General features: G+C 53.4%; 1 protein-coding gene across 1 annotated transcript; it reads left to right on the plus strand.

Moving 5' to 3' along the window:
• The first annotated feature begins 314 nt into the window (after positions 1-314).
• Positions 315-8,213, plus strand: SEC61B (SEC61 translocon subunit beta). The gene is made up of 4 exons (XM_017349594.4): positions 315-406; positions 586-683; positions 5,175-5,276; positions 7,936-8,213. Exons 1-4 carry the CDS (start codon positions 404-406, stop codon positions 8,021-8,023), a joined length of 291 nt encoding a protein of 96 aa, XP_017205083.1. The 5' UTR covers positions 315-403; the 3' UTR covers positions 8,024-8,213.
• The last annotated feature ends 18,302 nt before the right edge of the window (positions 8,214-26,515 follow it).

A 26,515-nucleotide genomic window follows, 5' to 3' on the forward strand; every position in this document is an offset into this window, starting at 1 on the left:
CCCTTGGCCGCGGTGGACCAGTGCGCGTCGACCCCGCCCCGCCGTGCGTGCGTCTGTTAGGCCACATCAGCGCAAATCTGTGGGCGCCTAAGAATAGCCGGAGGAAAATTCTCGTCTGACCTTAGCTATGTCCTCGCTCTGGTAGGAATTGGGCCCTACGAAGGAAGCTGAAATCCACTGGAGAGAGATGGAAGGTCTGTAGTTCCAAGTCAGCGGCGAACCAAGTTCTCTGTAGCAGAATTTCTACAGGCAAATCGTAGGACAGCTCAGGCGTCCCTGGAGCCGGCGAGGACCCTGCCAAGCGGTCTGGGGGCGGGGCCTGAGCCAATCTCTCCTGCGGCTGGTGCTTTGCTGGCCCTGGTGCTCTCCGGCAGTCTTCCTCGGCGTCCCGACAACCTCCAGAATGGTACAGCTGCCCCCAGCCTCCTCTTCCGCATCTCCCAGGCCCTCTGAGTCCCGCCTAGTCCTGGCCCTTCATCCCGGCTCCCTTGCTTTCCCCAGCCTCCCGTTTGGGTGTGGGTCTCAGAGCCGGGGGTCTGAAGTCCGGTTCGCCTCGCTCACCCGTCCATCTGTCTGCTTTTACAGCCAGGTCCGACCCCCAGCGGCACTAACGTGGGCTCCTCAGGACGCTCTCCTAGCAAAGCAGTGGCCGCGCGTGCGGCGGGATCCACCGTCCGGCAGAGGTGAGGACCCGGGACCGGCTGGGTGGCGGACACGGCGAGGCGGGGCCCGAGGAGTCTCTGGTCGCGAGGTGGAGGTTAAGACGCACAAGGGAAATCGATGCTCAAGTGACGTGGCCGCGGGGGTAGTGAAGGCCCCTGGGGAGGCAGGCAACATGGTCTTCCCGTGGCTCAGTTGGCAGGTGTTAACTCTTAGAGGAGCAAAGCGGAAGGGGTGTCGTTAAGTTGGAGCCTCTGGGCCGGAGCCTTTTCGGGGGGGTCTCCTACACACAGCGTGGTGGACACGAAACTTGGGCTCTGCCGCACCCCTGCTCCCCCACCCCCAAGTTACGTGTCCTCTCTGCTCTGTGCCCCTTTACCCAGAGCCGGGGACTTGGATCCTTCTTAGGCTCGCTGACCCTGCAGGCGTATGCCAGGCTCGACTTTCTGCTGGAAAACCTTTGTTAGTTCTCCCCTCCGCCGTTTCTGCTGCCCAGTTTCGCTGTGAGCCTGTCTGCTGTCGCCTTGCTCGGGGACACGTCTCTGCGGCGCTGCCATTCCAGTGCATTCTGCGTTACTCTTCCGCTTAGTTTTTAGTTTCTCCTTGAGGAGGAGGAGCGGCTATACCTAGGGGATCCTTTAACACACACACCCCCATTCTGTGACCCAGCGCTATTGAGCTGACTGCCATTTTCGGAGCTCAGGAGCCACCGAGGCTGTTGGCGGAGGTGGTGTCCTCTGGAGGCCTTCACTGCCCGCAGGCAGCAGGAGCTGCTGGTCTCCCCCTGTGCTGCCGTGGAGTTTTGTCCCGTTGGACTGTAATAGACTGCCCCACTCATGTCTTTCCCCAGCTCTTACCTTAAGTCCTGACACGAGCGATGATGAGGGAGTCCAGCGCCCTGTAGAAGGAAGCAGTCAGGCTTTGTCTGGGGAGGAGGGGACCCGGCACGGGAGCGGGTAGCGAGCCTTAACCACGTGAAGGCCGTGGGAGATCGGAGGCTGGAGACTGGAACTCTTGTGAAACGTTCCAGCTCAGTACCTAGAGATCCTGGGAGGAGCGTCAGAAATGGGAAGATGAGCGTGAACAGTTGTGTCTCCCGACCCGAAGAAGGTCAAGGGAAGTACAAGCCGTGGGTTAGGTCATGTGGCTTCTAGGGCTGTCCTGTGCCCACTGCGGCTTTCAGAGGTTCTTGGGACCAGAATGGAAAGCACGTCCTTGGAGAATGGTTCTGGTCAGTAACAAGCAGTACTGAGACACAGAAGCTGGCCATCTGGGAATTAGTTTTTAGGTTTTTAAAATTTATTCCGGAGTCAGAGACAGAGAAAGGACCGATCTTCTGATTAACCCCCCTCCCCCGAAATGCTCACCGCAGCCATGCTGGACTGGGCTGAAGCTGGGAGCTGGGAGTTCAGTCCAGGTCTCCCCATGTGGGTAGCAGGGGCCCAGCTACTTGAGCCATCGCATACTGGAGCTGATGCGGTGGTGTAGTAAGCTGCTTCCACCTGTGGTGCCGGCATCCCATGTAGGCGCTGGTTCAAGTCCTGGCTGCTCCTCTTCGGATCCAGCTCTCTGGATGTGGCCTGGGAAAGCAGTAGAAGATGGTCCAAGTCCTTGGGCCCCTGCACCTACATGGGAGATCTGGAAGAAGCTCCTGACTCCTTGCTTCGGATCAGTCCAGCTCTGGCCATTATGGCCAGTTGGGGAGTGAACCAGCAGATGGAAGACCTCTTTCTCTGTCTCTTCCTCCCTCTATAACTCTACCACTTAAATAAATAAAAAAAAAATTTTTTTTAAACACATACTTCCTGTATTGGATGTAAATATAGCAATCAAAGAAAAATGGAATAACCGGTAAACAGGTGAAAGGCAGAACTTAAGCATTTGAGGGCAGATGCGCTTTCTGAAGTTGTGGGTTTTGGTATCACCTTGTAAGATCCAGCGTGGTAGGGTCAGTGTAGCTAGACAGACTGTGGTTGTGTGCGTGGGGAGACCCTGTGCTATTCCCTTCTGGGGTTTTGGCGCTAACTAGGTGTGCACAGTGTACTATGAGTGTCTGCCGACTGAGAGTCTGTCCGTACTTAGGAAGACGGTTAATGGCAGTGCTTTGCATTGTGTGGTCTGCAGATTTGCGCTCTTGCTCAGTGAGGTGACAAAAAACTGGAAAATAAGTTCAGACTGGGTCTCGAGTCCTTGCTGGCTTTGTGCACCCTACAGGGAAGTTGCCGTGGGGATGGGGGAGCAGTAAAGCAAGGTGAGGAGACTGTAGCAGTGTAGCCGGGAAGCCCCGCCCAGCGCTCAAGCAGGGGCTGTGAGATGGTGCAGGAGGCAGGATACTGAGGGTTGCCAGATGGTTCCTGAGGGTCTGCTACAAGCCCGGTGCAGTTTTAGCTCGGAGGATTGTTCTCTCAACCCGGTGTCCTTGTGAACCTTGATGTTCAGTGTAGGAGACCCTAAGCAAGGCAAACAGTGGGATTTGGGGCAGTGAGGGCTATGAAGAAATGCGAAGCAGGGTGGGGGGTGGAGAATTGTGGGGCTGGGGCAAGGTGGGCGGTTGCTTTAGGTGGGCTGTTCGGAGCAGGTGGCCTTGGGGGAGAGAACTGAGAGAAGCAAGGGAGCAGATGGCGCAGGGTCTGGGGAGGAATAGCTGTCCGAGGCAGGAGGCGTGGTGAGAGGGGAGGCTCGGTGACCTGAGCTTCTAGAGGAACACCAGCACGAGGTGTGGGATGGTTAGGAAAACCGTCATGCCACGGCAGAGGAGGGGGGCGCAGCCACACGGTCACCAGAGGGAAACGTGGGAGATGGAAGCAGGCTCTGTGCTGGACCCCTGCCTCCTCGCTTCCCAGTGAAGGAGCACATCCTGCTATGCACTAGGGACCCTGGGTTTCCAGTCCTTTGCAGATGCAAAAGGTAGTAAAAAAGCCATGCTTATTTCTTTGGGGCCCTGAAATTTTAGGAGACTGAAGACGGGAAATGGAACTGGGAGGTTGCGGGAATGGTGCAAAGTGTTTGAGTCCTGGTCCTGACAGCCCGCGGCTTGCCCTGTCCACACTGGGTTTATCTTCCAGCTCAGGCTCCTTTTGATGAACAAAGGAAAATCTCAGGTACCTTCCCCACAGATTAAATGATGTGTATCTCTGTGCGAAAGCCTTTTTACCTGCATGGATTACTCTGGAAAAGCCTGTGCAGTTATGTTCGCTATTTGTAATCAGTTTTCCCATGGGAAAAGTCATACAGATGGAGTTGCAGGTTCCCAGGCCACCATGTATTCCATAATCAATGTGTCTGAAATACAGTGCATGCAGTAAATCAACCTCAGTCATGTGTCACACCGATTGCTTTCAGGGCTCTACCGTGAGCCTAGCTCTTCTGCTGGAACCAGATCAGCACCAGGACTCCATCACACCGGGGGGCAACCTCCTGGAGCTCCAGACAGCGCTGCCTGCGTCCAGGCGGTGGGGTCAAGGCCGTGGTGGGGTCAGCTGGGCGCTGGGACCTGAGTTGGGAGCAAGGTGGGAAGAGATGGGAGGGATGGGGGTTTGCTTCTCTTTCCTCCCGACCTGCCCTTCTGTTTGTCAAAATTCCAGGCTTCCCGTCCTACACATCCAGAATGGGGCTGCACGGGAGGGTGTTCTGGGATTTGGTTAATGGTAGGGGCAAGATGGGGAGGGCTTTCCCTCTCTTCTCTTCCCATCTCCCCACTTGCGACTTCTGAGTTGGTGATAAATGGGCTGAAGAAGATCCCCTTTTACCTCCTCTTTCATCGCTTCGCCCATCCCATATTGTACCGCTCTCGTGGGGCAAGCTGAGCAGCCAGGGTTGGGGTCACGCTGCGTGAAGGGAGAGGTGCTGTGACCCGGGGCTTCTCCAGACAGGGCGGAGCAAAGCTGCAGGGCATGTTCCTGGCCGCGGAGTGAGTGCCACTCAGCGCCTTGTGTCTCCCGGGGGCTGTCTGTTCCGTGTTGCTCCTCCCACAACCTTCCTCCCCTGCGTTTCCCACATCCTGAAGACACTTTTCCTAAATGTATACTCTTATTTTCAAACCTTAATATTATTACAGCATACTGCTTTTTGTTTCTTGCCATAAAAAAACACACCTTTAAAGTAGTTATTTTAAGATCAGATTATATGGATTGTATGGATTCAGGGCGTTTTTAAATGGGTGTATACTTGGCTTCACAGGAAGAGAAATGGAAGTGCACTGTGCAGGTGAGGCGGCCGGTGTGGGCAGGCGCCTGGCCCTGCCGTCCAGCTCGGCCCCAGCCTGCGCTGCCGTCCTGACGCTTTGTCCAGCCTCTGCCTAGCCTTGTGTTCCTTGTGTATACGGTGGTCACGTGACGACTGTGCAGGGTTATTGTGGGCCTGGGCGGGTGCTGGCGCTCAGTCCTGGAGGTTCCGGCCAGAGGAGTGAGAGCAGGAGTGTGAGTGGGCCCAGCGCGGTGTAAGCATGGTGTGTGGCACGCTGCCGTCATCGGGGTTTGAGAACAGGATCTCGGTAACACTGTCTTCTCCGACAGGAAAAATGCCAGCTGTGGGACGAGGAGCGCGGGCCGCACGACCTCCGCCGGCACCGGGGGCATGTGGCGGTTCTACACCGAAGACTCCCCTGGGCTCAAAGTGTAAGTTTGGCCACACCCGTGTGCTGCCCCGTGTCATCAGGCGGCCCAGCGCTGGCCGCCCCCATCCCCTGGCACTTGCTCCCGCGAGATGTGCAGTGCACAGACACTTCATGGGGGTGTGCCCGTTGAACAGCCAGTTAGACAGTTTAGGGCCTGGGATGACACTGGTCATGCAGGGGTGAAGCGGGGACGATCTGCACGTAGCTGTGTCGCAGTGAATGATGGGAGCCGAGAGAACTGGAGGGAGAGCGCTAATTCGATGGACTTGCTCTTCCTGTGGTGTTCCTGCCCCACGCTAGAATTAGGAGCATCCATCTGGACAGAAGCTGCCAGGCTCTGCAGAGTTCTGGAGGCGTAGCTGGAACGGTTTCGGCCTGATGGAAGGCCTTCCCCATCAGGCCCTGGTCCCGAAGGCCCTTTGGCCGCCTGGCCTGGTGGGTGGTGAGTAGACTGCAGGCCCCGGGCTTGGGAGGGCTCATTGCCTGCAGGGGGCTGGACATCTGGGCCCCCCCACCCTCACCCCAGGCCTTGCTCGCCTCCCTGGCCGGGATCTGGCTCTGTGGGGCAGACTCGGTCCCGCGGCTGCTGTTAGGGTTGCCCGCAGAGTGCCACTGCTCACAGCTCTTCCCTCGCTGAACCGGCGGGTGAGGAGTTGGCATAGCGGCAGCTCTCATCTGTGTAGCATGAGGTGCTTTGCCGTGAACTTCCAGCACCTACTTCCGAGTTGGCCTGTGCAGCCGTCCCGTGAGGAGGGAGATGCGCCATCCTGAGATGAGGAAGCTCAGGTTCAGAGAGGCAGAGTGACCTGCTTGAAGACAGACAGCAAGGGAGGGGCCAGATACTCTGTTAAGTCTCCCAGGCTCCCATACTTCCTTTCAGGTAGCAGAGACAAAATTGGGTTAACTTGGATCGGTTCAGTTCCTGTGAGCCGCAGCTTGGCTGGACCCTTTAGTTTGCAAAGCTTCCCTGGAGTTCTTGAGACTTGGCATTTATTGATTTTTTTTCCCTGTTACATTGGAGACTTGTGTGGTGAAATGGGAATGTATTTAGGAAGTAATTTTCGGGGTTGGGGTGCTTGAGTTGGCATTCTGACACCTCTTGGTCTTTGTTAGAAGTGATTTTTCCTGGTATTTTGGAGAGCTTTTGGAGCCAGTTGCCGCTCAGTGTCTGAGGGGCCTGTTGTATACCCTTGGTAAGCAGCTGGTACCGGCTGCTGTGTGGGGGTCGGCCTCGTGCCCTTGTGCCCTCGTGCTCTGTGCAGAGTGCTGGCCGCCCCTGCAGGATTGAAGCCACTTGGCTGGGTGTCACCACATTCTCAGCCCCTCGGAGACAGGAGGTTTTGGTGAAAGGACGCATTTGGGGATTCTTACCTGTACTTCCACAGCTTGGAGCCACAGCGACATCTTAGAACTGCTGTTTGTCTTTTTCTAGGAGTTTGGAAGTTTTGCAGGTTGATGATAATAGCATTTCCTGCAGCTTACTGGAAGCCTGAGGTGCATGTCTGTTGTTTTACGTAGCAGCCGAGCAGCCCTGTGGGAGACGTTGCCGCTGTACAGCGGAAGGCGCAGGCCCGCAGTGCCAGCCCGGGAGTGGGAGCTGGTTCGCCATCGCCTGCTCTCCGACAGCCCGAGGCGCCTGCTGCTGCTCCTCTGATGTGGCCGTGCAGTGAGGGTGTGATCAAGGCTCTGCCCACGGCCTTATCTGTTGGTTGGCTCCGGTAGTTGCACGAATTTTGGAAGAATGAAATAGGAGTGTAGCAAGGCTTTTGATCTCCATGCGTCTTTCGCCCCGTGACCTCCCTGGGATGACGTCCACTGCTTTGGTGACTACAAAGAGTCCTTTCCTGTGGCTTCTTCCGTTCTCTGCTCCCTGGTTGTATTTGGGAGGTGAAGTGAGATGTCTTGAATTCTCCAAAACTGGTGTTGGCAGGAAGCGGCAGAGAGGCGGGGTCTGTGCTGTCTCACCACAGGCACATTCCCAGCCCCCGTGTGAAAAGCATTCAAACGGGGGAAGGGCTGATGAGTCAAGTCAGTTTCCTTTTTGCTGTGGAAAGGTGGGAACCTAGTGGCGGCCAGATGAGCAGCGTGTGTGGGGTTGCTGCCCCCTGTGTAGCGGGGGTCCTCGGACTCTCTGAGCCTCGGTTCCCGTAGGCAAAAATGAGATTAATGCTTGTCGTCGAGCTCAAGTGGGCTCCTGTGTGTGGAAATACTGTGTAAATTATGTAGTGTGCTACTCCCTCTCGTACATCCAGTGCATTGTAGTTAGACCATGAAGGGTGTCTTTAGGTAAGTGTGGAGCTGAGGAAGAAAGTTTGGCAGTTGGACCATTTGCACTTGGAGAGTTTGGGGAGTTTTTCTTCACTTTTGGGAAGCATTGGGTACCTGAAACTAGAGAGACTGGCGTCTTCGAGAGAGACGTCGGATCGTTTCCTCTGTGCTTGTCTTGTTTCACTGAAGGATAACGACCCTTTTCTGAACCCCAGTGCCATCATCACTCTCAGAGAATCCACGTGATCACTCGGGGAGCAGTCTAAAGGGTTGTAAATAATGTTCCAGACCCGCCCCCCCCCCCCGCCCCCGCCCCCGCCCTGGCAGTCTTCAGTGTTCCGTGTGTAACCCGCGTTATTACTGAAGGACGTATGCCTTCTTCTTATTTCCAGTGGCCCTGTTCCAGTGTTGGTTATGAGTCTCCTGTTCATCGCTTCTGTGTTTATGTTGCACATTTGGGGCAAGTACACTCGTTCATAGATTCGGCTACACCCATCTGTCATCTGAAGAAGAAGGAAAAAATCCCAACATATCTTGGACCAAAAGTACAGTGATTTTTCTGTTCACGAGAAAGAAATTTTCTGTAAGCTTATTGTTTTACAGGGAGTGTAAGAATTAATGTTGAGAAATCTGTTTTTTTCTATGACTAATAAACTTTTTAATTCATTTATACCAAGTCTGATTGCTGATGTCTCACTCCAGGGCCTGTCATCTCCCTGCCGTTAGAGTCACAAGTAAATATAGAAAATAGGTCTTGTGATGGCCTGCTCTGCTCGATTGACAGTTTATACGACCGTGAGTCATTTGAATCTCAGATAATGTAATTGGCCTTGGCTGGTTTTCTCCAAGGTATTTCTGTCCTGGTGATTGTCATTTTGGGTGTTCTGTTGTTTTCAAGAAGTGTGCCTGTGACTCCATCAGGCAGATTGTGTTCAGAGGCAGCTGGTGCTAGGGGACCATTCAAAGAAATCAAAAGCTAGAAATCTTGGACAAGTGTTTGCTCATTCTGTTCTGTCTTTGAAACTGCAGATAACACTTTGTTGCTTCTTTCTCTCATTTAAAAAAGAAATTTTCATTCATTTGTGAGACAGAGGCAGGTACATGCATATGCATGCACACACACATACATACAAAGACGGGGAGAGAGGGGAGAGAACTCCCGCCTGCCGGCATGTCCCCCCAGTGCCGGCAATGGCTGGGGCTGGGCCAGGCTTAAGCCGGGAACCAGGAGCTGGGATCGCAGTCCAGGTCTCCAGAGTGGGTGGCAGGGGCCCGACTGCTTGAGCCGTCACTGGCTGCCTTGTTGCCTCTTGCAGTCTGCACTGATGGGAAGCTGGAGTCGAGGCCAAAGCCAGGAAATGAACTTGGGTGTCCTGATGCAGGTGGCAATTATCTTTTTTTTTAATGCAGAATTTTTTTTTTATGATTTAATTTTATTTATTTGAAAGAGTTACAGAGAGAGGTAGAGACAGAGAGAGTCTTTCATCTGCTGTTTCACTCCTCAAATGGCCGCAATGGCCGGAGCTGAGCTGACCTGAAGCTAGGCGCTCCTTCCGGGTCTCCCAAGTGGGTGCAGGGGGCACAAGGACTTGGGCCATGTTCCACTGCCTTCCCAGGTGTGTTGGCAGGGAGCAGGATTGTAAGCACTCATGGGATGCTGGTGCAGGCCGGGGCTTTAGCCTGCTGCACCACAGCGCCAGCCCCTGGGTAGTGGTTATCTTAACTGGTGTCTTAACCTAGTTTCCTCTTTCTTGCAGTTCTCCTGTGAATATAGACCATGTATCTCTTCTGACCTAACCTAATTTGAAAGAATTCATTTAATAAATTGGATTTTGAAAATTCAAGATTTTTCTAATTGGGGTATGCCACTAGCTAGCATTTCTGCACAGAATTGATATAATTCTCACCAAAAAATACAAGCTTCAGAGATTTTCCTTGGCTTATGCCACCATACTGGGTATAGGCATTTATCTTCTGGTAGGCCCCCCTGGGCAGTACCAAGAATTGTGCAAGGGTAGCAGCTCGTTCCAGGAACCCTGAACTCCCAGCTAGAGTTTCTGATGACTGCAGGACCCCTGTGAAATGCAGAAGCACAAAAGGATAGAGAGAGTATGCTGGTTAAAAACAGTAAGCCTGGGGCCAGCGCTGTGGCGCAGCGGGTTAACGCCCTGGCCTAAAGCACTGGCATCCCATATGGTCGCTGGTTCAAAACCGGCTGCTCCACTTCCGATCCAGCTCTCTGCTATGGCCTGGGAAAGCAGTGGAAGATAGCCCAAGTACTTGGGCCCCTGCACCCGTGTGGGAGACCTGCAAGAAGCTCCTGGCTTCAGATTGGCGCAGCTCCGGCCATTGCAGCCAATTGGGGAGTGAACCATTGGATGGAAGACCTCTCTCTCTCTCTCTCTCTCTCTCTCTCTAACTCTGACTTTCAAATAAATAATTAAATCTTAAAAAAAAATCAGGAAGCCTATTTAAAAACAGTTCTTTAAACAGAAGTGGTTTTTTTATTATTTTTTTTTAAGATTTATTTATTTATTTGAAAGAGTTACAGAGAAGAAGCAGAGAGAGAATCTTTCATCCACTGGTTAACTCGCCCAGGTGCCACATGACTGAAGCTGGGCCAATCAGGAGCTAGGATCTTCTTCAGGTCTCCCAAGTGGGTGCAGGGGCCCAAGCACTTGGCCCGTCTTCCACTGCTCTCGTAGACACATTAACAGGGAGTAGGATCAGAAGCAGAGCAACTGGGACTCAAACTAGCAACCAAATGGGATGCCAGCATCACAGGCAGCAGCTTTACCTGCTATGCCACAGTGCCAGTCCCCAGAAGTGGTCTTATAAGTGTTTACTAAAATCCTCGCTGTGAGGTTGCCTCAGCTTCACAGTGTCAGATTTAGATGATGAAAATGTGTGTCTTTATAAAAGGCTTCCTAGGGCATTGGGCAGGGGAGTAATGTAAATCTTAACAAATGATTATTTTATTGGGGAAAAAAGCGATGAGAGAAAACTGGTGTCTTGGATCTTGCAAATTATTTTATGAGACAAGTGTCGTCCTGTTTTCTTTTTTTTTTTTTTAATTTTATTTATTTATTTATTTATTTGACAGGCAGAGTGGACAGTGAGAGAGAGAGACAGAGAGAAAGGTCTTCCTTTTGACGTTGGTTCACCCTCCAATGGCTGCCGCGGCCGGCGCACCGCGCTGATCCGATGGCAGGAGCCAGGTGCTTCTCCTGGTCTCCCATGGGGTGCAGGGCCCAAGCACTTGGGCCATCCTCCACTGCACTCCCTGGCCACAGCAGAGAGCTGGCCTGGAAGAGGGGCAACCGGGACAGAATCCGGCACCCCGACCAGGACTAGAACCTGGTGTGCTGGCACGCAAGGCGGAGGATTAGCCTAGTGAGCCGCGGCGCCAGCCGTCCTGTTTTCTAAATGCAGGGGAAAAAAATCTCAGTTTCATTTAGGAGAAACTGAAGACGATAGTAACTACTGCAGTTTTCTCCCTGATGTTCAGGTTGATGGCATCAGTAGTGGTGAAAGTGATGCCTTGAATTTGGAAAAGAAATCTGTCCTGTCAGCGAGCTGTGTGTTCTGTGGGGGAGAAGGTGTGGCCACATGGGGGAGCTCTTTGATTGTGGGGGGTTCCTTCTGCACCTGCTGCCTCACGGCACTCTGGGGGCCTGATTGCCTACAAGTGGCTGCATTTTCTGAGCTCACAATGTCAGAGGAGATCCTGATTTCAGTGGCGGGACAGGGAGGGGCCCCATTCAGCAGAAGGAAGAGAGGAAAAACTGGGGGTTGGGCGTGGAGATGTACATCACCTATTATGTCACTTCTTCTGGCTCTGATGATACCGTGCTCACACTGTAGCCCAGAAGCTTACTGTTCAAGCTCTTCCTCTTCTCAATTTTTTTTTTATTGTGATAAAAAGCGCAGAAGATAGAATTTACTGTCTTAGCCATTCTGAAGCGTACTGTTTGGTGTTGGTGGAGTTGTGCAGCCATCACCGCCGCCCGCCTCCAGAGCTCTTTGCCTCTTGCGTGGCTGAAACTCCCTGCCCCTGCCCCTGCCCCTGGCGGCCGTCACCCCACTTGCTGTCTCTGATTTTGACTGCTCTGGGGACCTCAACAGTATTTGTCTTTTTGCTGCTGTCTCCTTTGGTTTAGCACAACGTCCTCGGGATTCAACCCGCTGTAGCATCAGTCACAGTTTCCTCCCTTTAATGTGAAAAAATAACTCTAGCATGTGTGTATATGCCACATTTGGTGTTTTTTTTTTTTTTTTGAATAGGTATGCCTAGGCTGTTATGTCTTGGCTCCTAGAGGACCATGCGCTACTTACAGTAACCACAAAAGGCTAGCAAATTATATGTGGGCCTGAGTTAAGGCTCCCTTGGTCTGGAATCTCAAGCTCCCTTAACCGTGGGCTAGAATTCTAACAAACTGTCTCTGAGTGAATATGCAAGCCAGCACCCACCCAGTGGACGCTCTGTATGGTTAAGCAAAACTGGAAAAATGAGTTCTGTCGTAAGTTCAATTTAGCCTGACCTCCTAAGTCTGGGGAAAAACCATGTCGGGAAAGGGCCCAAAGACCCTGAGGTCAGTGGGTGACAGAAAGACTACCGTCTCGGGGCCCTGATGTTACCCGAACACATTCCAGTGGAACTGTGGCTGAGCACAGACCTGGGCCTGGGAGAGGGGAAATACGTCAAAGCTTCTATTTTCACTCCTGTCCTAGTCTAGACCATTTTATCCCAGGTGCCCAACCGGAAAAAGATGTCCTCAAGTCACACAAATGATGACATCAGCTCAACACACATGTACTTGCCTCCCAGGCCTGCTGCAGTTGGCAGAAAACACTACAGGACTGGAGCCCCTGTGTGCATGGAGCCACGGAGCCACAGTCTTAATGCCGTGAAGCTGCACCTGGGGAGTTGCATAGCTGTTGTCCCTACCCTTGAGTGCTGCAGGAGGAGGGCTCGGGCCAGGTCCCAGTTCTGTTGAGTCTTCGGGGACTCTAGTAGGATTCCTAAACTCACCACCCCTGCTTTACCTGATTTGGGTCACTTGCAGGCGCTGCGACCTCCCAGTTGTGAGATCCTTGGGCACTGGCTTCTCTGGGTCTCATTTCTGTGTGTAAATGAATGTGGATTGTGATCATTCTCAGAAAATAGCCGGCGCCGTGGCTCAATAGGCTAATCCTCCACCTTGCGGCGCCGGCACACCGGGTTCTAGTCCCGGTTGGGGCGCCGGATTCTGTCCCGGTTGCCCCTCTTCCAGGCCAGCTCTCTGCTATGGCCAGGGAGTGCAGTGGAGGATGGCCCAGGTGCTTGGGCCCTGCACCCCATGGGAGACCAGGAAAAGCACCTGGCTCCTGGCTCCTGCCAGGATCAGCGCGGTGCGCCGGCTGCAGCGGCGGCCATTGGAGGGTGAACCAACGGCAAAAGGAAGACCTTTCTCTCTCTGTCTCTCTGTCTCTCTCACTGTCCACTCTGCCTGTCAAAAAAAAAAAAAAAAAAAAAAAAAAAAAAATAGGAGGCTTAGTTGAGAAGAAAGTGCTAGGTTAACAAGCTAATAGGTAACAAGTGCTTGTTCTCAGTGATTGTAGAGAGACGGCAACCCAGCAAGGAGTTAGCTGTTCCCACAGGAGGGAACCCAAGCATTAGCTGGTCCACGGCAGAAGTGGAAGTGCTGGGATTTGACTTCAGAGGTTTGACGTAACCCTTGGAGTCACACAGATGGGATTCTTAAGTGTTTGGAGTGCAGGGGAAGGGAAGAGTATCACAGCAGTAAGCTTCAGTGATCGCGCTTCTAAAAATCACAAAATTCCAAGCAAGTGCCACCTGTCATTTGATACACTTTAGGCATTAAATAGCTTTAGTTTGAGGTTTTCTGTTCGGCAGAAGAAATTGATTTCTCTATTTCACTTCTGCTCCTTGGAGCTCTTGTGGTTGTAGAGATACCATGGTGTTTATTCTTTGAGCTAATATTTACAGAGCACTGCGGGCCATGTCCTTTTAGTGGCGTTTTAGAAATGGCCTGGCGAGAAGTTCATAGCTTAAGGGGACTGGGCATTTGGAGGCTGGGATTCTGGTCTCACCTGGGGCTACAAATGGGAAGCAGCTCTCTGGTCACGGAGAAGCCAGACAGGGAGCCCTCCTGCCACTGGGGAAATCTGTAGTTGGGAAGCACATGGCGTGTGGGCAGCAGTGCCAGGGGGTTGCAGAGCTGACACTGCCAGCAGCAAGTCCACGCTGTGTGGTCACCTGTCCCCCAGAGGCAAACCGGAGTCCTGGCTGGCAAGGCTGAGAATTCACCGTGTCCGCAGAGTCGTGCAGCAGAGGGGAGGTGAGAAGCAAGCTTCTTACTTCCCAGACCAGGCTTCTTCCCAGTGCTGCGCTGTGGGCATGGCTTTGAGCCTGTGCCTGAGCCTGCCATGTCTAGAATGTGGGCCCTGGAAGCACAGACACTGGGTGTGGGGCCCCTGAATGCTGGATGTTGCTCAACAGAGGGGCAGGGGATGAAGACAGCAAGGAGAGCTGCTAACAGTGAACTCTAGAGGCTGGCACTGTGGTGTAACGGGTCAAGCTGCCGCCTGCGATGCTGGCATCCCATGTGGGTGCTGGTTGGAGTCCTGGCTGCTCCACTTCTGATCCCGCTCTCTGCCCATGTGCCTGGGAAAGCAGCAGACCTGTACCCGCATGGGAGACCCAGAAGAAGCTCCTGGCTCCTGGCTTCAGATCAGCCCAGCTCTGGCCATTGTGGTCATTTGGGGAGTGAACCAGTGGGTGGAAGACTCTCTCTCTCTCTCTCTCTCTCTCTCTCTCTCTCTCCCCCCTTGTGTGTGTCTGTCTGTCTTCCTTTCAAATAGATAAAATAAATCTTTACATCAAAACAAACAGTGAACTCTGTTAATTCAGAAGAAAGTCAACAGGCTCATGAGACTTATGGAGAGGTGAAACAGAGAGAAGCCCCCAGCAGATCTGTGACGTTACATGTCCTTTGATCCCAAATGTTAGGTGAGTCAAGACCACCGTGAACTTGACCAAGTAGGATTAAGGTTTGAGTGCAATAACTGGTTGTTCTGGCAACTGGGTCTCTTAAGTGAACTAAGTAGGAACCAAAGGTATAGTCATATATAGTCTGGATCGTTCCATTTTGAAGAAAGGTTTAGAGGTTTGTGCCCCAGGAAGCAAATGAAGACTTTAGGGGAAGCACTTGAATTACTCAAGGGTTCAAGGAACACTGAGACACCCTCTTCCCTCCCATGGGCTCTGGTCATAGGCAGGGTGGCCCGTCAGTCATGTAGCTGCACGGCCCCATCCTTTCCCCTTTCGTGTGCAGGGGTGGAGTTCCAAGTCAAAAGCCCATCCCTCACCGGCGGCCCTGTCCAAGCTGGGCGGAGCTGTAGAATTCCAAGCAGCTGCTCAGCCCTGTGCTTCTTAAACCCACTTCTTAAACCTGAGCGAGGGAGCGTCAGGACTGCCCAGAGGAACTTGCTGCTGCTGCTCCTGTGAGATTTTGAGAGCAGCCAGCGGTGAGCCCCACTCCCAGAAGCTGGAGTCACAATGAGGGGCCCGGGTCGCTGGGCCTTGTGGTTTAATCCAGGCCCACCACTCCTACAAGGGGGTTCGTTTGTTCCCCTTCCTCTTTGCTGCTTTAACCTTGGTACTGTTTGTTTTTCATTCTCTGTACTGTGTCTGGGGAAATTCACCCTATCTCTGGTTGTTCTGCTTTTTGCATATCGGTGCCCTGGAGCTACTCGTGGTCCCAGAGCGGTGGGGCGGGCAGGCCCTGTGCACTGCAGAGCCCTGCTTCTCCTGCTCTCTCGCCCTGACTCAGTAGCAGGGGCTGCTGGGATGGAGGACACAGGGCTTCACTTCACACAACAAACTCTTGCCAAGGTGCTTCCCGCTTCTCTTTGCAGGGGGCCACAGGAGGCTCACACGCTGAAGCCTTCAGTTGGCTGCAGGAAGCAGTGAGAAATCAAAGGTGCAAGTGTGTCACTGTGCCAGGCACGAATTTCCTTCCCCGGGTGGCCCGTGAGTCCTGCTGTGGTGTCTGTGCGCCCACCACCATGGCCACGTGTGACAGGGTGCTGCGGGTCCTTGTTCCTCTACTGAGATCCCCCTCTGCAGGAGAGTCACTGAACCCTCTGTGGGACCCGAGAGACGGCACCTTATGGAACATTTGCGTCAGTGCTGTGTATGTCCCCTGCACCGCTTGTCTGTGGGTCTGGGGGCTGTGGACCTGTGTGATTGTCATTCCCTCCACCTCTGAACCTGGCTGGCCCGGTGGGTGGGCTCAGCCCACAGCTCTCCTTTTGCTCCTCTTCCTTTCTCTTCTCTTTCTCTCCTGTTCTTGCTCTGCTTCTTCCTGACCCCCTTGCCCTGGGGCTCTGCCATTTCTGGCTCCCGTTCTTTCCTTTATTAACTCTGTACTGCCAGCGTTTCTGGGCTGTTCCGTGTGCAGAGCTGTGTGTGGAGGAATGCAGTCAATACAAGTCCCAGGCTGGATTCTGATCCTCACTTACATTTGCTCAAGGTTTTGTGGGTGGAGTCGAGTCGCCCCCCACCTCATGTTGACTTCCGGCACCTCAGGATGTGACTTTGTTTGGAGTCAGGGTCTTTAGAGAGGTCATCCTGACTTCAAACAGAGGGCAGCGGGGTAGGCCCAAGCCAGTGCGAGGGGTAAATTTGGACCTAGGCGTGCGCCCGGGGAGAACATGGGAATGTGAAGACTCACCCCGGGGCCCAGGAGCAGCCCTGTCCACCCTGCCCTCCCCGCCCCGTCCGAGAAGGACCCAGGCCTGCCAGCAGCTGGGCTTGGCATTTCCAGCCTCTGGCAGTGTAAGGCCGTGTGTTCCGTGGTGGGGGCCGCTCCTTTGTGTCACTTGTTACAGCAGCCCCAGTAAGCTCACGTACAAACGCATCGAAGGGGAAGCCGGTCGGTTACTCCCAGGGAGCCCTTCTGCCTTCCTTCTTCCTCTGAGCTCCAAAACCTCTTCCCCACCACTAGGCTGAAAACCTTTTGTGTTTGGGAAGCAAGAAATCAGCATGTTGTGATTCATGCCTCTAGTGCTTTCTCATTGGCCTTGCTTTCCGGATGTCTCCCTCCAGATCCGAACACAGGAGTCTGGGGTCTCCAGGTGTGTGTATTTCCCATTGTACAGAAAAGCCGGGCCTCTGCGTGCGCACAAGGGGGCGGATGTCTGTTGAGATTTGCTCAGTGCCAGGTGAACGGAGAGAAGCCCAGTGTTCTGATTCAGGAGACGACGGTGACGTTGGCTGGTGGCAAAGTCTCCGTGGGGAAGTCAGTGGTGACCAGTTTGCTTAGCAGAGTGAATGGTGTGGACCTGTGTGGCCAGCTGGGGTCAGCTGGTGTATCCACAGCAATGTGGGGAGCCGGATTCAGCCTAACCCTTCTGTATATTATTCTGGCCTTCCTAGAATGATCTCCACTTAGTCATTGTGCTCAACAGAGTTGTCGTAGATGGTTGGACACTGCTATTTTTAGAAAGGCCTATTTGCAAGGTCAGCCTGTGGCTGGTGTCTTGGAAACATGGCACTTGAACCATTCCTGAACCCATGAGGCTGATTGGCAATGTGATTTGCTGTGGACACCAGCTTTCCTTCGGAGAGTCCAGAATTTTCAGGCAGACAAGGTCGGCATGACCAGCCAACAAAAAATCCTGGGGTGCTGGGTGTCTAACAGGCCTGGGCTGAGACCTCGCCACATCACTGCATTTTTCAATGCTACAGAAAGGAACCTGCCTCTTGGGTGCCTTGCAGTGAGGAGGGAGTGGAGGGAGCCCGGGCATGGATTTCTCCACTCCACTCGAATCTCAGCTGTGAGTCCAATGGTATACTGACTGAGTCAGTTTCGCAAACCATTGAACAGGGAGGTAGTGTTGGGGACCCCATGCAATCATGTCAGATTTCTTTCTTTTTTCTTTTTCTTTTTTTTTTTTTTTTTTTGAGAGGCAGAGTGGACAGTGACAGAGAGAGAGACAGAGAGAAAGGTCCTCCTTTACTGTTAGTTCACCCTCCAATGACCGCTGCAGCCAGCGCGCTGTGGCCAGCGCACCGCGCTGATCCGGAGCCAGGTGCTTCTCCTGGTCTCCCATGCGGGTGCAGGGCCCAAGGACTTGGGCCATCCTCCACTGCACTCCCGGGCCACAGCAGAGAGCTGGCCTGGAAGAGGGGCAACCGGGACAGAATCTGGCGCCCCAACCGGGACTAGAACCTGGTGTGCCGGCGCCGCAGGCAGAGGATTAGCCTATTGAGCTGTGGCGCTGGCTTGTTGGATTATTTTTTAATGGGCTACTGGATTGTGTCTGAATATTTTATGTTTTCTTTACCAGTATTCTTCAGTTGAGCTCCCATTTAATCAAGCTTTTAATTAAGTCCCATTTAACCAAACTTTTATTTCATGCCTACTCTTCGCATCTTGACTTAAGGCGGGTTCCACGTCTCTCAGCGTCCTCACTTTGCAGCAGAGCCCTGAGGCCGGCAGAGGGGGAGCGACTCATCCAGAGCTGGCAAGCAGAGGCAGCACCAACCACTCGGGCTCTCCCCGCACTGCTGGGTTTTCTGGAACATGGGACTTAGGGAACTAAGGTGTGGTTCATCTTGTGCAAACCAGGACGATTGGCCACACTACTCCAAATTTTATATCTTTTAAAATATATATATAACCTCTCTGTTTATATAATTATTTTAAATTTGAAAAGCAGAGAGATGGAGACGGAAAGCTCTCCCACCTGCTAATTTATTCCCCAAATGCCTGCAACAGCCAGGGCTGGGCTAGGGCAAAGACAGAAACCAGGAACGCCATCCGGGTCTCCCACATGGGTGGCAGGGGCTCACGTATGTGAGCTGTCACCTGTATCTCCAGGGTGCACATCAGCAGGAAGCTGTATGAGAAGGGGAGCCAGGACTCAGACGCAGGCACTGCGATGTGGGGTGCGCACATCCCGAGTGGCATCTTAACCACTGCACCAAGCACCTGCCTCCAGAGCTGTTTTTTCTCAAACACTTCATTCACCCGGATGCCCCTATTTTCCTACAGGAGAGCTTGCCCCTTGAGGATTTGGGCATATTTAGACGCAAACTGGAAGTGCCAGACACCTGGTCTCTGAAGAGAGCAATTTCAAATTCTGCTTTTTAGAGCTGCACACACTGCCTGTCCCGCCCCAGTTCACTTGGCTTGGAGCTCGCCTCCTTCCTCTCCTCCCCCAGCTCTGCCACCACATTTGTCAGCATTACTGGTTTTAATTTCCTTTACCAGCCCCTTTGCAAAAAAAAAAAAAACAAAAAACAAAAAACAAAAAGCAAAAAAAACTTCTGTCCTGATTTAATTATGATTTCTCTTGATTCGATTTCATTCTCTTGATTGTTGTTAAACCCCTGAAGTTGCTTCTCCCAAGAACTGAACGGCCAGGTGCTGTGCTTAGAGATTGATAGGCGCCATTTTGCCCTCGGACGCCGGCACTTGCTCACCTCTCTGCAAGCGTCTGGCGGGGAAGGGAGAGTGACCATCCTTCTTCCCACGGCCTCTCGGAGAACAGCGCTGGGGGCTGCCTTCTGAGAGCGAGCCAGCGAGTGAGAGGAAGCCAAGCCTTCTAACTGTTTCTGCCACCTTCTGCCCACTCTAATCTCAACCTCTTGAGAGTGGCCACGGCGGCCCCAGCAGGCGCATGCCTTCGGGGCTCCTGGGACAGCAGCTCAGAGGCTTGCAAGGTGCCTGAGGGAAAGGAGGGGAAGCAGGGCCTGGCGCTGGCCCCAGCGTCCTTGTCCAGCCGAGGCCTCCAGAGGAGCGAGGCTGTGGCTACAAGGAACAGGACCACTTTGGGCTCGGACTTCCCTTCCTGGGGATGTCTCCTGCCCTGGGAGCAGCCTTTGCCAGCTCCTTTACCATCCGGGCACTGTAACCCGACCCCTGTGTGGGTGAAGCACCTGTGAGAAGTTGCTTGTGCAGGCTTCGGCGGGGGGGGGCTCAGCCCATGGTCTCAGACCCAGCCTGGTGCTATGTGACCTCATGGCTTCGCGGCCCTGAGCCCAGGATCCCTTGGGTGTGGGTACACAGGTAGCATACCATGTAATGGGGACGTGGCACTGACCTTCATTTTGCATGAGGGTTAAATGAAAAGAATTGAAGTAAAGTGTTCAGCCTGGTTCCTGGTGCGTAATAAACTCTGGATCCTAGGAATTGTTAACGCCGTGTCCTTTGGGCCCGTGTGTCAGAGTCTCCAACTGTTCAGACTGAAAAGAAAATGGAAGTCCTTTAGGCCACCCTGCCTTCCCCCTGCTCTCCAGTTCCATGAAGAAATCCCCTCTTGGATGCCTCCTGTGACGGGGAGCTCACTGCTCTTGGGCATTCCCTGCTTTCTCTGGGCCACTCTGCAGACATCTACCAGGATCTCTGTGTGCAGGTGTGGGGCATCACAACTGCTTTCCAGTTGCCGGGATCAGGAAGGCTTTCCCTATCATCATCATCATTTTGAAAGGCAGAGTGATAGGAAGACACACACACACACACACACACACACACACACAGAGAGAGATAGAGAGAGAGAGAGATTGAGATATCCTCCACCTGCTGATTCACTCCCAATGGCCTCAACAGGCAAGACTGGGCCAGGTTGAAGCCAGGAACCTGGAACTGCACCTGGGTCTCCCACGCAGGTGCAGGGGCCCAACCACTTGGGTCATTTTCTGCTGATTTCCCAGGGAGCTGGATGGAAAGTGGAGCAGCCAGGACTTGGAAAAACACTACAATATGAGATGCTGGCATTGCATACAATGGCTTAACCCACTGTGCCACAGGCTGGCCCCAACCTCTCTCTCTGCAACTCTCAGTGCAGGCGGCCAGGGGAAGGACCCAGACCTGGTCTGGTGGATGATTCGGCCATCACTCAATGCCCTAGACGCGGGCGAGGACTCCAGACTGAAGAACCTCCCTGACGTGGGGGCGTGGATGCAGCAGAGCCCACTGACCCCAGCGCATGTCACAGCCCAGGCTTCTAAGACCCCAGGGGCTCACAGGACTCACGGGTGGCGTTGCCAGCCCTGCTCATTCTTCGTCAGTCAGCGCCGGAATCAGAGCCGCGAGGGCTCCGTCTCATGCCTGCGCCACTTGGCAGTGTTTCCAAGTGAGGCCCTGGGGTGTTTGAGAGGCTCTCTGATTGGTCTAATAAAATCCTCCTAGTACCTTGCTGATATCACCAGCTCCATGTCACCTGGTCTTGTACGAGGACAGTGCCAGACTGCATTTTCAACTCCCGTTGTGTCTACTTAATTGTATTTAAGAGAAATGACTTGCAAGCTTTTCATCGGATTTTCTAGTGTGAATGCCCCTAGGTACAAGGTGTGAGGAGCTGGACATGTGCTACCAGGGCTGGCGCGGTGGTAGAGCCGGTAAAGCCACCAGCTGTGATGCTGGCATCCCTTATGGGTGCCCATCCAAGTCTCGGCTGCTCCACTTCTGATTCAGATCAAAGCAGCAGAAGATGACACAAATACTTGGACCCCTACACCCACGTGGGAGACCTGGAAGAAGCTCCTTGACCTGGCTTTGAACTGGTCCAGCCCTGGCTGATGTAGCTATTTGTGGAGTGAGCCAGCAGCTGGGAGATTTCCCCCCTTCTCTCTCTGTTCACAGCAGCGCGCTATAGGGCTCCCTGCTGAGACTCCCCGTGTCCACTTAGAACCGTGCAGCAGTTTGGCTTATTACTGTCAGTCTGTCACAAATCCTGTGTTGCTGTGGTGGAGATCTGTAAACCCGAGTCTTCAACAAGGTTTAAATCCTTGTTCGTGGAAAGAAGTCCGGAGGCAGGCATTGGTCTCAGCCGGTTGTGTGTTGCTGTAACAGACCTACACCTGTCCCCCACCCCCTACAGTCTAGAGGCTGGGAAGTTCAAGATCAAGGTGCTGACAGGTTCGGTGTCTGGTGAGGCTGCAGCCTCAGGAAGAGCAGGGTGCTACCCCTGACCTGACGGGAGAGCTGAGAAGTCAGTCAGCCAAGCGCTGCCAGAAGCATCTTTTTTTTTTTTTTTTTTTTTTTTTTTTTAAGATTATTTATTTGAGAGGTAGAGTTACAGACAGAGAGAGGGAAAGACAGAGAGAAGGTTCTTCTATCCACTGGTTTACTCTCCAAATGGCCACAACTGCTGGAGCTGGGCCAATCCGAAGCTAGGAGCCTGGAGCTTCCTCTGGGTCTCCAAGCACTTAGGCCATCTTCCACTGCTTTCCCAGGCCATAGCAGAGAGCCAGATAGGAAGAAGAGCAGCCAGGACATGAACTGGCTCCCATATGGGATGCCAGAGCCACAGGTCGGGGCTTAATCCACTACACCACAGGCCAGCCCTCAGAAGTCTCTTTTAAAAGGGCCATGGAGAAGCCCCTACGACCCACCCTAACACTCTCACATTGACAGCACCTGAATTTTAGGGAGGGCGAATTCAAGCTGTAGCAGCATTCTAGGATTGGGATGGCAGTGCCAGGGTCTCATCAAAGTCCTAATGTCCCCTTGTTGCCTTGCTGCCCTTAGCACAAGCCTGTTGTCCTCAATCAGGGTCACCTCATGGCTGCAAAAGGGGCTGCCACAGCACCAGCTATTATTCATCTTTCAGACAAAGGAAACTGGGAAGCCAGTAAGGGGCCTGCCAACTGAGTCAGCACAGTACAACAGCGTCCTCCTTAGTTGCGCTGGCTCGAAGTTCGTCACAGGGCTGCTGGTAACTGGAAAGGAGGCCTAGGTGTGGAATTTTTTCAATAGAGCACATGTCCATCCCCAGCAAAAGCAGGGCCCCGTGTAAGGCAGAAGGGAAGAAGAAATGTGGGGTAGGCGAACAGCAGTGCCCACGAAACCCTAGGTCCTGCCAGTGACTTTGGCTTCCTAACACAACTACGAGACCATCGCTCGGCCATGGGAGGCAGGCAGGGCAGAGAAGCGGCTGAGCCGCAGCTGCGGTCTTCGCTGACGGACTGTGGCTGTGGGAGGGCGGCAGAGACATTTCTCTTCCCACTGAGCCGAGATTCACCACCCTCCTTAGAAGGCAGGGCCCGCATGGCCACCTATGGTTTTCCCATTACCACCCGCACGGACTTGTAGTGAGAATCCAGAGACAGATCGGAGAAAGCGTGTGACAAACCACGGAGCGCCGTTCGCCTACAAAACGATCGTTTGTCAGTGTTACGAGCGCTGCCGCGGCTCCCGGGGTTACCTGCTCGGGTGCAGAATGGCGTTTGAGAGCAAGCCAGAGTGAGAGCCTGGGGGATGAGAGGAGAGACGGAGAACGAGAGAGGAGGGGGACGGCTGGGGCAGGGGAGGCCGGGGAAGGAGACACAGAGACACACAGAGCATACCCACACACACAGAACATACACACGCAGAGAACATACACACACACACAGACACACAACATACCCACACACAGACATACAGAACACACACACATATAGACACAGAGACACACAGAGCATACCCACACACACAGAACACACACACACACAGAGACACACAGAGCATACCCACACACACAGAACACACACACACACACAGAGACACACAGAGCATACCCACACACACAGAACATACACACACACACACACAAACATACCCACACACACAGAACATACACACACACACACACATACCCACACACAGACATACAGAACACACACACACATATAGACACAGAGACACACAGAGCATACCCCCCACACATACAGAACACAAACAGAACATACACACAGAACATACATACACACAGAACACAGACACAGACACACAGAACATACCCCCCACAGAACATACACACACACATGTGCAGAGACATACGGAATATACTCACACACATACAAAACACACACAGAACATACATACACAGAGACATACACGCATGCACAGAGACATACACACATGCACAGAGACATACAGAACATACACACATACAGAGACATGCACACAGAACATACACACACATACAGAGACATACAGAACACACACATACAGTACATACACACATACAGAGACATCAGAGACATGCACACAGAACATACACACACATACAGAGACATACAGAACACACACATACAGTACATACACACATACAGAGACATGCACACAGAACATACACATACAGAGACATATAGAACACACATACAGTACATACACACATACAGAGACATGCACACAGAACATACACACACATACAGAGACATACAGGACACACACATACAGTACATACACATATACAGAGACATGCACACAGAACATACACACACATACAGAGACATACAGGACACACACATAGAGAAAGTGAAATTCTCCGTGGGAAAGGGGAGAAGAGGAGGGGTGCACAATCTCTTTCCCTTCCCCCATTTCTCCAGGGATTTCCCGAATGCCCTCCGGCACAAGAGAGCCATATGTAGCTGTGTCTCCTCCCAGGTAAGGAAGGTTACAGCGAGTGTGATTTAGGGCGGTGCTTACAGACGGAGTTGGATTTTAGAAAGGAAGAGTTGTTGTGTGCACCACTGAAGTGGTCCCCGCTGGGCCCCCTCAGTTCCCTGTGCTTCCAGCGCTTTCTTGTGGGGCGAGCTCCAGGGCCCCGTCAGCACCTAGCGGGGCAGGGACACAGTGCAGAGCCCCGGTGGGCGGCTGGGACCCTGCAGCGCCAGGGACGGGGCCTCTTGTGGACCACACGTCGAGAAAGCTGTGAAGCTGCTGTCCGTGGTCTCCACGAGACCACCCAGGTCCCCTTGAGTCCCACGGGGGTGGGGGCCACAGTGTGGGTTGGCTTTTGTTTTGCTGGCGTGCCCTGGTCCCGTCTTTGGGTGGGTGGGGGCCAGTGGAAACACCGTGGAGAACAGCCTCGGCCTCTCAGCGTGGCCAGTAGCAATGGAGTTTTCCAGAGGCGGGAAGAAGAGGCCTGGCCCCGGGGGTAGGGGGTGTGTGTCCCTGTTGTCTCACAATCTGTGACACTAGGTCCCCTCTGCCTCTATCTGGCCAAACCCCCTATTCCTTTTTTGCCTCTTTCTGCATTGTCATCCCTTGGCACAGAATGACGTCCGGCCCCTCCCCTTCTCTGTGTGTTCCTCTAGGAGTTGACACGCTGTCCTCTCCTGCAGCCTTCTCTCTTCTGTGGTCTTTGGGGAGCGCATGGCGTTGGGGTTGCCCTGCGGAAGCCCCTACCTGCTGGCTCCTTTGTCCTTTTGACGACGTGATTGACATATGTGTTCAGTATTATTGGGAACTGGGCCTGCGTCCGGGGAGGGGGGGGCGAGGAGAGCAGCGAGTGCCAGTTTCCCCCCAGATGCGGCTACTCTAACTCGGAGATGGATCTGGAGATCTTGTCTGTGCTGAGCTTAGGTGCAGCAGCACTTGCCTTCATGTTTCTCCTCCCATCCCTAGTTTGCAGAGCCCCTTGGAATGCTCCCCCTGATTTTAAGAGGAGGGAAACTTGGGGCCTGGGAGGGGAGTGGCAGGATCAGGAATCCAAGAGAGCTGGAGAGAGAGGGGGAGAGAGAGAGTGAGCTTGTCCAATTACTGAACCGCTTGTCCAATTACAGACGCTGAGTAGCGTCTGCTCCCGCCCTTCTTATGAGGAGGCCTTATCCGTGGGGTTCCAGGTCTAGCTCTTCCATTTTACAGGTGGACAAACTGAGACCCATCTAGAGACAGGAGCCACCAAGGTCACCTGTTTGCGCCTTCACAGAGGTGGAATTCCCCGTATTAACTCCATTCAGAGGTCTCGCCATGCCCTCCCACTCCTCACGCCCAGCTGCACATCCGAGCAGCTGACCTGCCTCCCCGGGGCGTGGGTGAAAGCCACAGGGTGGGCCTGCGGCGAGACAAGCCCCCTCGTCTCTGGTCGCCCAGTGGGCCACACGGGGCAGGGACCAGGACAGGGCAGAGCGAAGCTTCCCGCCCACGGCCGCCCACGTGTCTGCTCCTGGTTTCCTCTCTCCCTCTCGCAGCAGAATCAGAGTTTCCAGGGGAGTCCCGGCTGCCTTCTGTGGGTGGCCTGCGAGGCGAGCGGCTTGAGTCACTCTCACCGCAGTCCTGGGTAGGCGGCCATGGAAGGTGGCCTCAGGCTGGGGACCTGGGGGCACCTGAAGGCAGTTTCCCTTTCTTGTGTGCCTTGACGCAGCTCTCAGGCCCTGGTCATCCCCCCTCCTCCTAGCTGGATTCCTCAATGCCCAGGCTGTGACCCTGTTGTTCCCCCGGATACCACAGGGTGGCATCCAGATGCCCTACAGACCTCTGCGTGCTACACACCGGGCCCGCCTTCATGATTTCCAGGGCACTCTAGGCCGTTGGCACAGGCTTCGGTCTAGAATTTTCTCCCCCATGTGGGCTGTTTGTATTGCTTCCTCTCATTCTTTTTTGTTTTGTTTTTAGATTTATTTTTATTTATTTGAGACATAGAGTTACAGACAGACAGAAAGGTCTTCCATCCGCTGGTTCACTCCCCAAATGGCAGCAACGGCCGGAGCTGTGCTGATCCAAAGCCAGGAGCTCCTTCCAGGTCTCCCACGTGGGTGCAAGGGCCCCAGCACTTAGGGCATCTTCTACGACTTTCCCACGCCATAGCAGAGAGCTGGATCTGAAGAGGAACAGCCAGGACTCAAACCTGCGCCCATATAGGATGCCGGTGCTGCAGGCTGCCGCTTAACCTGCTATGCCACAGCACCAGCCTCTTCCTAAATTCTTAAAAAAAAAAAAAATCATGGCAAAATAGATGTAACACAAAATGCGCCATTATCACCGTCGCTGGCTGTCGCTTCAGTGACATGAAGCATGTTCACACGGTCGTGCACCACTCGGCTTCACCCACCCGTGCAACTTTTTTTCATCTCTTAAAACTAAAACCCCACAACTTTTAAACCATGGGTGGGGACTTTTCTTCTGCCAAGGGCCATTGGGTATTTATAACATCATCCGCCAGCCATACAAAATAATCAATTTACAAATG

The sequence above is a fragment of the Oryctolagus cuniculus genome, chromosome 1 (assembly GCF_051225735.1).
Source record: "Oryctolagus cuniculus isolate XC-2025 breed Fujian yellow rabbit chromosome 1, ASM5122573v1, whole genome shotgun sequence".
Lineage (NCBI taxonomy): Eukaryota > Metazoa > Chordata > Mammalia > Lagomorpha > Leporidae > Oryctolagus > Oryctolagus cuniculus.

Excerpts from the sequence above, each read along its gene's own strand:
- SEC61B (XM_017349594.4), top strand. Across the intron at positions 684-5,174 it reads GGATCCACCGTCCGGCAGAG|GAAAAATGCCAGCTGTGGGA; the intron begins GTGAGGACCCGG and ends CTTCTCCGACAG. Across the intron at positions 5,277-7,935 it reads GACTCCCCTGGGCTCAAAGT|TGGCCCTGTTCCAGTGTTGG; the intron begins GTAAGTTTGGCC and ends TCTTATTTCCAG.